This window comes from Sinohyriopsis cumingii, chromosome 8, assembly GCF_028554795.1.
Source record: "Sinohyriopsis cumingii isolate HCF-2022 chromosome 8, ASM2855479v2, whole genome shotgun sequence".
Lineage (NCBI taxonomy): Eukaryota > Metazoa > Mollusca > Bivalvia > Unionida > Unionidae > Sinohyriopsis > Sinohyriopsis cumingii.
The window spans coordinates 10,533,748-10,546,457 of NC_142968.1; the positions used below are offsets into that span (position 1 = coordinate 10,533,748).

Here is a 12,710-nt window from a genome sequence, read left to right on the forward strand (position 1 = left end):
TGATAAAAATTTAACTATCAGAAATTTTAATTGCATTCATAATGAAGTTGTGAAAAATTGTACACAGTCTGCATCACTCAAGATAAACTTACTGCAAAACATTTGCGTTCATACTCCTTCATTCCTATGAGCCTGTCAAAGTCACTTTCCAAAACTTCTGTAACCTCTCGACACCACACCATCTGAGACACTGTCAATACCACCTAGATGCAAAATCAACAAATTGTATTTATAGTCACCATTTTTGTCTACAGAAATCATTTTTGCTGTGGCTTATATATAAAGTTACACATTTAACAAATTTCTGTTTTGATAAATAAAAATTAATGCATGGAGGACTTGATAAAAGTCTCTCTCTCAAAACACATGCTATACATCTAGTACTTGGTAAGATATAGAAATAACTTTATTTTTTTCAATGTAAATTTTGCACTTACAAATAATTCCTTCATTCCGGCTGTAAGTTTTCTTTACTCTGTATAAAACATTTGCACTAACATATGGTATGTTATATAAACATTATATAAACACTATATAATAATATACAGTATTCCATTGCTATACAGGAACTCATTATAGCAATAACCCTGATATAACACAGTTATCATTATACTGGCTGAATAACATTGTTCAATATACTGTATCCCAGTATAAGGTGACCTCATCTATATCATGGTCAGTTTCCTGGGCAGTGTTAAAGAGGAGGATTATTGCAATGGCTTTTGTGTAATGCTAACAATAGTAACTCGAATTCTCTATCCCATAATGAGCCAGCAAATCAGGCCTGGAAAGCATAAATCTCTGAGTCTGAGTCTTCACTATCAGCCTAGCAGAAATCACATTTCAAATGTGAAATTGTTTACAAGTGGTCAATACAAAATCTCAAGTTCAAACTCAAGCTCAGGTCAGATTCAAACTTATTTTTTGTGTGCCTAAGAGTACAAAATAAGTCTGACAGTGTACAATAAGCACGTTACAATGTCTAATAAATGTCTGACAATGTCCAATAAGTGCTTTACAATGTCCAATAAGTGCCTGACAATGTCCAATAAGTGTCTTACAATGTCCAATAAGTGCCTTACAATGTCCAATAAGTGCTTTACAATGTCCAATAAGTGCCTGACCATGTCCAATAAGGGCTTTACAATGTCCAATAAGTGCTTGACAATGCCCAATAAGTGCCTGATGATGTCCAATAAGTGCTTGACGATATCCAATAAGTGCTCGACAATGTTCACTAAGTGCATGACAATGTCCAATAAGTGCTTTACAATGTCCAATAAGTGCCTGACAATGTCCAATAAGGGCTTTACAATGTCCAAAAAGTGTCTGACAATGTCCAATAAGTGCTGGACAATGTTCAATAAGTGCCTGACAATGTCCAATAAGTGCTTTACAATGTCCAGTAAGTCCCTGGCAATGTCCAAGTAGCACTTTTACAAGGTCCAAAAAGTGTCTGACAATGTCCAATAAGTGCTGGACAATGTTCAATAAGTGCTCGACAATGTTCACTAACTGCTTGACAATGTCCAATATGTGCTTTACTCAGACTCAGAGATTTATGCTTTCCAGGCCTGATTTGCTGGCTCATTATGGGATAGAGAATTCGAGTTACTATTGTTAGCATTACACAAAAGCCATATGTGCTCCAATAAGTGCCTGACAATGTCTAATAAGTGCTTTACAATGTCCAATAAGTGCCTGGCAATGTTTCCAGGTTAATGATGAATAGATAACATACTATGCTGTACAACTGTTTTTAAAATGAAGCTTTTCTTTAATTAAATTTCTCAAATATATTTTAAAAAATGCATGTCCTGGAAAGCTTTCTCTATTACATCACTACTATTTTAATCACGTAGTAAACTAAATATATATCAAATAAATTAGCAAGAAGTGTTACATAACATTTATCAATATAATATACCCTTAAAGTCAACTAAAAGACCACAGATACCTGAAAATGCAACATGTTTCCAAAGGTCTGATTTGTGACTGATAATGAATCTAGCCTCAATTTCACCAACAGAACTCATACAATTAAGATATCTGATTGATTGATTTTGAGTATAATTTGGATTTCAACCAGTCAAATCACTGGATTCTATACTTAACTTCTGTTGGTGAAATCCAGACCGGGGCCTTATAATTGTGCTTTGTGGCCTTGTCTTATTATTTACAAATCTTGTCACTTTAATTAGCTTAGGAAGAATAAAAGCCAAGAAATAAGATATTTTAATTTTCCCTTCAAGATTAAACTAATTTACCTGGGAAGCATGACTAACAACCCATTCCCTCCTTGGTCTACGCTCAAAGTCACTAATTGCATACTTGACCAGCTTTCTTAGGTTGGAAAACATAGCCTCTTCCACCTTTCCCAACCAGTCCTCAACATTACCTCTGGCTTTTAAACCCTAAATGTAAAAAGTGTAATGTGTACTGTAATATTATCTAATCCATCACAGAGCTACTGTGTAATTTAAAATAATATAAGTTTTTTATATTTAAGATGCATAATAACATCACATGACTATATGACATCATGATCACCTGAAAAAAATAGGGGACACTCACCAGTTATTATGTACTTTTGAGAGTGATGTATGAAGGGTGAAATTGTCTGCATTTAAAACATGCACAGTGGAGAGAATGTTGGCATACCTCTATGCTACTTTGATGTAATGTGGCTCTCATTTCTTTGGATATTGTACTTGTGAAAACTGTACATGATCTAAGCACGCTTCTAACTAAAATGACTGCTCCCTTGTGCTCAAAAGATCAGTCTGAATTAGTCTAAAGTACACTAGCTTTAACAGCTATTAAAATAGGGAAAATGAATTTTGCCAGAATAGACAATACCAGCTTCTGAAAGTACAATGAATGAATTAATGACCAAGTGGAGCTAGCAGTTTTTTGAAAGGTGCACATCTGGAGTAAGGCCAAGCTGTATACTGTATAACCCATATTACACCGACTAATCATACACCAAAATAAAGGGAATTAAAGAATCTTATACAAGGTCTTTTTCAAATAACCAGTCAGTATAACCAGTGAAGATCTACACAGTTCTTTGGCATAATACATGGATGATAAAGGCCTACATAGTTCCTTTGCATAATGCATGGACTAATAAAGGTCTACACAGTTCTTTGGCATAATGCATGGACTAATAAAGGTCTACACAGTTCTTTGGCATAATGCATGGACTAATAAAGGTCTACACAGTTCCTTTGCATAATGCATGGACTGATAAAGGTCTACACAGTTCTTTGGCATAATACATGAACTGATACAGGTCTACACAGTTCCTTCACATAATTCATGGGCTGATAAAGGCCTACACAGTTCCTTTGCATAATGCATGAAATGATAAAGGTCTGCACAGATCCTTTGCATAATGCATCGACTGATCAAGGCCTACACAGTTCCTTGGCATAATGCATGGAATGATAAAGGTCTGCACAGTTCATCTGCATAATACATGAAATGATAAAGGTCTACACAGTTCCTTGGCATAATGCATGGAATGATAATGATCTACACAGTTCATCTGCATAATACATGAAATGATAAAGGTCTACACAGTTCCTTGGCATAATGCATGGAATGATAAAGGTCTGCACAGTTCATCTGCATAATACATGAAATGATAAAGGTCTACACAGTTCCTTGGCATAATACATGAAATGATAAAGGTCTACACAGTTCCTTGGCATAATGCATGGACTGATACAGGTCTACACAGTTCCTTGGCATAATGCATGGGCTGATACAGGTCTACAGAGTTCTTTTTACTTCTAATTTGAGTCAAACATTATAAACCATAGCCTTCTACAACTAAACATCTTTGTCTATTTCCTAAGTAAGCTGAATGACTGACTCCCTGAATGGCATTCAGAGGTAACCAATAATGAAAATTCCCAAAATTTAGTGAGTTTTAGATCTAGCTAAATGTGCAAAGAATAAATCCACCTCATGAAAGATAGGCACTGAAAATAACATCAAACAATGTTTCAACAATCATTAACACTGAAGTTAATAGATGATGTGAAAGGATGTAAGGAAGACACAAATACAAATGCCAAGATGATCACTCTGTCCAGCTTCAAAAATAATTTGAGTAGGTTTCAAAAAGGTCATGTGACAGTGCATTATGAATGTAACTAACCTACCCTAACAATGTCAAGTATGTTCAGTGAATTTCTGCATAATATTTCTAAAATGCACAATCAACATAACACATATGGATCATTTATATATTAATAATTTGAAAATGTAACAACTGGACACTAATTATTGATCATTGAAAATGTAACAGTCTGATCTAGTTACATGATTTTCACTATATCACCTGAAACTTACTAAAACCATGAAAATCAAACCAAGGTTGTGGTGAAGTACTGCCATTTGATTCTGAACTCCAAAAAATGTGTATTATGGAGAAATGTGTATTGTGGAGAAGGTGTATTATGGAGAAATGTGTATTGTGGAGAAGGTGTATTATGGAGAAATGTGTATTGTGGAGAAATGTGTATTATGGAGAAATGTGTATTGTGGAGAAGGTGTATTATGGAGAAATGTGTATTGTGGAAAAATGTGTATTGTGGAGAAAGGTGTATTGTGGAGAAATGTGTACTGTAATCACACAATTTTGTTTTGGTATAATGGTTAAATATTGTCTTATATGAATAGTATGGATAGAAAGTACCCTGGCACATACTGCCCATAAAAATAAAAATCAATGTATATTTTATAATTCAACAAATTTGAACATGTTGAAGATCATAGATTATACCTCTTATCAAATTTTAAGAAACTGTGAATGTTGATGATTTTATCTTTTCCATATGACACAATTAATGACATCACATTGCTTTTTCAGAATGGAAAGCCTCCCTGAGGTCACAACACTATGATGTCATAACAAGTGCATCATTATGTAATGATCCCATTACTTAGAACTGTGCAGTAAGCATTGATTTTAAAGTGCATCTGGGCAGGAATTTGGCCAAACCTAACTGCTATATACAGGCTCTGGATTTCTGGTGGGTTTGTTTTGTTTCATTTCCTCACCAGATGATACCACTAATTCTATTGAGTTCTTTATTAGAGAAATCCTACCCTTCCCAGGCTGACTTTTTCATTCTCTGGAGACAACATGGCCAGAATATCATTGGTGTATTGGATCTCCTGGGGTTCACCTGACAAAACAAAAATAATATTTACCAATCACACCCAATTAAAGATTTTTGTTATACTTGACTTCTTATTATAAACAATTTACTAATTCCATTACTTTTAAGGTTATGAAACTGTTTCTAATACAATAACATTTGCTCTTCAAATCTATGTTAGGACTCTAGAATGTACATTTATAGATTTAAATGAACAAAATAGATTTATTTTTACACAACACCCTACCCTAGATAACTTTTAGACCTAGTTAGTATTTCACTCGTAAAGTTAAAATTAACTTAGTAAAAGATGATTGGTAAAAAATAATTAGGTATTTTAAAATTTAAAATGATAATTGTTTAAAATTGAAAAAACCCAATGATTCTTTTTTTATGTTCTCAAGCAAAACCAATTTCTCTGCACTCGTATAATCCTTGGAGACAGTCTTTACTGAGGACTGCTGTACATTTGGTGTACCTTTATCAGACTAAACATATTTCACTTTATATTTGATACAAAGCATTCATCTCAGCCTTTTCCTTAAATCACTTACATTAATTACTTCCAAGCATGGAAATGAATGTCTCCACACATTGCATGTTTCTTATGTTGCATGTTTCTTATGCCTTGTTTCCAAAACATTTTTGGGACAATTGAGTCCATTTCAATAAATTTATCAAGTATATCGGAGAAAATACATCTCACTATTGGAAAATGATGATAGACTGTCATTTGGCTTTAAAAAGCTACAACTTGTTGAGATTTTTATTAGACTTTCAGGCTTTACATATTTTCTTCTTTGTTTTTCCAAAATATTTAGCATCTCATATTATTTGAATGCTTGATTTTATGCAAAAAAGGAAAAAGCAAGCACCTGGTCAATTGTGACAATAAAAGTTAGAATGGTTCCATACATGATTTCATGCTCAACATGTGCTTTTTATATTATTTTATCATTATTACAAGTCACACCAAACAAAAAAATAAGAATGGATGTTTAAATTATCTACTTGGTTACACAAATAAATGCACAGAAATATTTATCTTTTTAGTGAAATAAAAATGCTTGTGTGTGCAGTACACATACTGGAAGAAACAAACTGGTTATTTGACTGTTTTAATTGAGTGGAATATGAGGATACACTGCTAATCTCGGGGCACTGACTGCATTTTGTCAATATTTAAGTTTGGTGTTTATCACATGACTGTCATTAAAAACATGGCTTCATTTCGTTGCTGCAAGGTAAAGGATAGACTCAAAAATGGACAATGTTAATGCAACTTTCTGTTTAACACACAAAATGATGTAAAATATTTCCACATAAAAAAAAAACAAGCAGCATATGGTCCGATGTGATTTTATAAATATACAAATAGACACATACCTTGATCTGGTGTAGATTTTCCATCACCAGACGATGCCTGCACACCAAACTCCAGTTTGGAAATGGCGTCAAAGCATTTACGAAGATGTGGCTGCACGGCAAGTGGATTTCTTGTCTGTGCCAAAATTTCCAATAGCTCATCATTGGACAAGAAGTAGAATCTAGAACAAGGAAAAAAGTCTACGTATAAGGTCTTGGTCTCTACAACAATAAAGCAATGAATGCATGAATATACCATATTACCTGGCTATAATAAACTTCCAACTGAACAACTTTGACACAAAACATATAATGGCATACTGTGCTGGCAGATATGGGTCAACTTTGCTAGCATAAAAATTAGAGCACTGAAAGTTTAGACCAAATCTACTATATTTACACACTGTGTCAGCAGAGATGGGTCTATTCTGTACTGAAAGTTTAGGCCAGATCTGACGTAATCGCATACTGTGTCAGCAATTGCACATTTTGCTGGCAGATATGGGTTGATTACGTTTCCATGAAAACTGGAACAATGACAGTTTACACAAAATCTGCGTTAATCTGTCAACAGATCTGGGTCTATCCTGTTTGCATGAAAAAAGCCCTGGAAGTTTAGACCAAATTTGCTATAATTACATATTGTGTTGGCAGATGTGGGTCCAGGCTGTTTACATGAAAATAAGAGCAGCAAAAGTTTAGACCAGATCTGCTATAATTGCACAATTATTGTGTTAGAAGATGTGGGTCCAGGCTGTTTACATGAAAATAAGATCACCAAAAGTTTAGACCTAGATCTGCTGCAGCAATGTGCAATGGGAGATCTGGGTGTATGGTGTCTGCATGAAACCGTAAAGTACAGCAGGCAGTGCATATCTGATCTGCTGTAAGAATATGTAATGACAAATCTGAGTCTAACCTGATCAGATTGTTATGATGAACACATTATTGTAATAAACACTTTATAATGACATTACTTTTCCCTGCAGGAAGAAACTACTGTATATAAAATACTTGTAGTGATTTTTTCTATAAGAATCATTTTTTAAAATCTGAAATCTTTGTTACATGGTATTTATGGTTGATAAGGACATTAAAGGTTAAAATTCATGATCTTTATTTTGCTGGGTACCAATTTTCATGGACTGTGTTGTTGCAACCCATAAATTTGGATATTCAATGAATAATTATTCATTTATGGAAACAACAGTAACCATTGCCCAATCAACAAATTAAAATATCAAAGAGAAAGTAAATTTTTTTGCAAAACCACAACAATGATGCCCATGAAATAATTTAAATAACATTATAATAAAGGGTATTACAATGAGGGAAAGCTACACTTTGTACAACATCAAATACCATAGTTATTTTAAAAGATGCCCCAGGGGTGGTGCAATTTCCAAGGGTGGGGTGGGGGTGAGATCATGGAATACTGTACATCGCTATTTGACTGGAAACCTCTGTAAATTGTTTTGATATTTTTAAGTCTTTGGATTACTCATGTAGTTTTTAAAATATCTGGACATAACATAATGGATATATTTGGTTCTATAAACCTTGACAAGGTTAGAGGGGTTTTTTGTGGAAAAAATTGGTGGGGGGGCATTTATTAGAGGGGTCTTCTATTAGAATAACTACGGTACCAATATCATTTTCACTACCTACTTTATCTGCTATTTTAAAAATGTATTCATAAAAGCATAATTATTAATGCTTGTAACAACTATGTAATATGATACATGGGCTAGATGGTTCATGATACTCATTTATAACAGAGTATGACAGTTAACTGAAGGGAAATACAAGTTCAGTGGTAAGTTTAATCTTTATAACAGAATATTAAATTTCAATTCAAATAGCAATATCTAAGTAACAAAGATACATATGTGCCATATATCTTGTTCCTTATAACATCATTGTGATTCCTTGTTATTTCAACTTAACTGAGATTGCTTCATCTGTACAAAACTGTTTAAAATTTATGACAATACGTATGTTATTACCATCATAGAAACATTGTGTTAATATTACATATATTATGACCTCTGTAATGTAATATTACATACATTATGACCTCTGTAATGTAATAGTACATGCATTATGAGCTCTGTAATGTAATATTGACCATGATATATTACTCAATAGACCATGATATATTACTTCACCGTCTCCAGCATGTATTTTGTATTCATGATACAGCCTTACTGTGGTTCAAGTCTTACTTGGTCAACAGGACACAAATTGTGTCTGCAAATGGAATACACTCCAGGCCAGTTAATCTATATTGTGGTGTTCCACAGGGGTCTGTTATTGGACCTGTTTTCTTCATTCTATACACTCAGCCGTTCTCAAGTGTCATATATCATCCAGTGTCTTACCAACTGTATGCTGACAACACCCAAATATACAAATCTAGTCACCCAACTAAAAGTTGATGTTACCATCCAAGGTGTAGAGAGGTGCATTTCTTATGTGAAATCATGGATGACATGTAACAAGCTACAGATGAATGATGATAAAACTGAGCCATTCAGATCACAACACAATGACTTTCTCATTCACATCCTTTACCCAAAAAATAAATATCAGTACCACCAACATTAAATTCAAACCGTCAACACAAAACCTAGGTGTCACTCTGGACAGTACTCTCACGTTGCACCAACATGTCATGAACATATGTAAGGCTGCATATCTTGAGCTGAGACGCATCAGCTCCATTCAGCTGTATTGTAATAGTACATACATTATGAGCTCTGTAATGTTATAGTACATACATTATGAACTCTGTAATGCAATAGTACATAAATTATGAACTCTGTAATGTCATAGTACATACATTATGAGCTCTGTAATGTAATAGTACATGCATTATGAGCTCTGTAATGTAATAGTACATGCATTATGAGCTCTGTAATGTAATAGTACATGCATCATGAGCTCTGTAATGTAATAGTACATACATAATGAGCTCTGTAATGTACTAGTACATGCATTATGAGCTCTGTAACGTAATAGTACATGCATAATGAGCTCTGTAATGTAATAGTACATGCATTATGAGCTCTGTAATGTAATAGTACATGCATAATGAGCTCTGTAATGTAATAGTACATGCATTATGAGCTCTGTAATGTAATAGTACATGCATCATGAGCTCTGTAATGTTATAGTCCATGCATTATGAACTCTGTAATGTAACAGTACATGCATCATGAGCTCTGTAATATAATAGTACATACATTATGAGCTGTTTAATGTAATAGTACATACATTATGAGCTCTGTAATGTAATAGTACATACATTATGAGCTCTGTAATGTTATAGTACATACATTATGAGCTCTGTAATGTAATAGTACATACATTATGAGCTCTGTAATGTAATAGAACATGCATCATGAGCTCTGTAATATAATAGTACATGCATCATGAGCTCTGTAATGTAATAGTACATGCATTATGAGCTCTGTAATGTAATAGTACATGCATTATGAGCTCTGTAATGTAATAGTACATGCATCATGAGCTCTGTAATATAATAGTACATGCATCATGAGCTCTGTAATGTAATAGTACATGCATTATGAGCTCTGTAATGTAATAGTACATGCATTATGAGCTCTGTAATGTAATAGTACATGCATAATGAGCTCTGTAATGTAATAGTACATGCATTATGAGCTGTGTAATGTAATAGTACATGCATCATGAGCTCTGTAATGTTCTAGTCCATGCATTATGAACTCTGTAATGTAATAGTACATGCATCATGAGCTCTGTAATGTTATAGTCCATGCATTATGAACTCTGTAATGTAATAGTACATGCATTATGAGCTCTGTAATGTTATAGTCCATGCATTATGAACTCTGTAATGTAATAGTACATGCATCATGAGCTCTGTAATGTTATAGTCCATGCATTATGAACTCTGTAATGTAATAGTACATGCATTATGAGCTCTGTAATGTTATAGTCCATGCATTATGAACTCTGTAATGTAATAGTACATGCATTATGAGCTCTGTAATGTTATAGTCCATGCATTATGAACTCTGTAATGTAATAGTACATTCATAATAAGCTCTGTAATGTTATAGTCCATGCATTATGAACTCTGTAATGTAATAGTACATGCATAATGAGCTCTGTAATGTTATAGTCCATGCATTATGAACTCTGTAATGTAATAGTACATGCATTATGAGCTCTGTAATGTTATAGTCCATGCATTATGAACTCTGTAATGTAATAGTACATGCATAATGAGCTCTGTAATGTTATAGTCCATGCATTATGAACTCTGTAATGTAATAGTACATGCATCATGAGCTCTGTAATGTTATAGTACATGCATTATGAACTCTGTAATGTAATAGTACATGCATAATGAGCTCTGTAATGTTATAGTCCATGCATTATGAACTCTGTAATGTAATAGTACATGCATCATGAGCTCTGTAATGTTATAGTACATGCATTATGAGCTCTTTAATGTAATAGTACATCCATTATGAGCTCTGTAATGTAAGTATCTCTTCATTAAGCCTTGCACTAAAATTTTAAGGGCTGGCAGGTCTGTTCTTAGCTCATTCTTCTCATTAATACATGCTAGTATGACAACAAAATCATAGTATGACAACAACACCCTAGTATGACAACAAAACCATAGCATGATAACAACACCCTGGCATGACAACAACACCATAGTATGACAACATTATCTCTGGATGATAACTCTTCTAAATTAAAGCACAATCCTTAAAACTGATTTGTTACCATGACAAAATGGCTGGAAACGAACTGTCTCATTGTCTCATTGGAACAAGAGCTGACTGTATTTGTATTAATGTAATACCTTGGGAAGATGACTCTCTTTGATTCCAGGTATGCTTCCAGACATTTCTGGATCTGATCCAACAGGGCATTGCTGTTCTGGAATGTCTCCAACAGACCTATAAATGACATACATGTATGAGCTGATAGAATACTGAGTCCTTTCAAAAAAATCTTAGGCAAAAATGTTCAAAGAGTATGAAACTATCATGGAAAAGATTATATCATGGAAAAGATATATACAAAAAGATTATATCGTGGAAAAGATATATACAAAAAGATTATATCGTGGAAAAGATATATACAAAAAGATTATATCGTGGATAAGATATATACAAAAAGATTATATCATGGAAAAGATATATACAAAAAGATTATATTGTGGAAAAGAGATATACAAAAAGATTATATTGTGGAAAAGAGATATATAAAAAGATTCTATTGTGAAAAAGAAATATACAAAAACAGTATAATTACATAATACTGTAGCTACTTTGATTTATGCAGTGATATAAATGCATATGCATGAATACATACTTTGAATTATGCATAGCTATAAATCAATATACATGAAAAGTCTTCATAAGAGGTATTTTATTGGAATGAACAGGAAGAAAAGGAACAAAAAATATTCTTGATAAAAACATTTTCTAATCGTCTTTTGCTTTTGAACATCTACACAATGCATAATGCATAATAAAATTGATGTAGCATTAACACATAGAGTATTTATAATTTGATTACATTAGAGTATCATACATTCATATATAGCATCTGGCATAGATGCCAACAAAGAACAAAATGGCTTTTGCAATAGTAGGGAAGTATGAAAGTTAGTGAATTGATTCTGATGTACATTGAGTCCTTTTCTTTAACATTTTTCCCATGCACACTGAGTCTTTTTCTTTAACATTGTTCCCACGCACATTGAGTCCTTTTCTTTCACTTTCTTCCGATGTACATCAAGTCCTTTTCTTTCACTTCATTCCCATGCACATTGAGTCCTTTTCTTTCACTTTGTTCCCATGCACATCGAGTCCATTTCTTTTACTTTGTTCCCATGCACATTGAGCCCTTTTCTTTCATTTTGTTCCCATGTGCATCGAGCCATTTTCTTTGACTTTGTTCCCATGCAAATAAAGTCATTTTTTTCTTTTGTTTCTTTGTGTGACTTTGTTTCCATGGAAAACGAGTCCATTTCTTTCACTCTGTTCCGATCTTTTTCTCTTTTTTTTGAAATGATGTGTTAAAAGTGTGATTTAATCCAAAAAATCAAAATATTTTATTGGAAACAGTGCATGCAACAGATGGCATTACTCTTGGCACAAG

At 33.4% G+C, this 12,710-nt stretch overlaps 1 protein-coding gene across 3 annotated transcripts in view; it reads right to left on the reverse strand.

The window, feature by feature from the left end:
- The window catches only part of LOC149792967 (dynein axonemal heavy chain 6-like), a 246,874-nt gene that overhangs the window by 150,323 nt on the left and 83,841 nt on the right, over positions 1 to 12,710 (reverse strand). For all 3 annotated transcript variants that reach the window (XM_089966835.1, XM_089966833.1, XM_089966834.1), the window contains 5 exons: positions 11,404 to 11,500; positions 6,561 to 6,721; positions 5,122 to 5,201; positions 2,268 to 2,414; positions 93 to 203 (listed from right to left, as the gene is read on the reverse strand). In XM_089966835.1, coding sequence (XP_089822961.1) covers positions 93 to 203; positions 2,268 to 2,414; positions 5,122 to 5,201; positions 6,561 to 6,721; positions 11,404 to 11,500 — 596 coding nt within the window. The remainder of the gene's footprint in view (positions 1 to 92; positions 204 to 2,267; positions 2,415 to 5,121; positions 5,202 to 6,560; positions 6,722 to 11,403; positions 11,501 to 12,710) is intronic.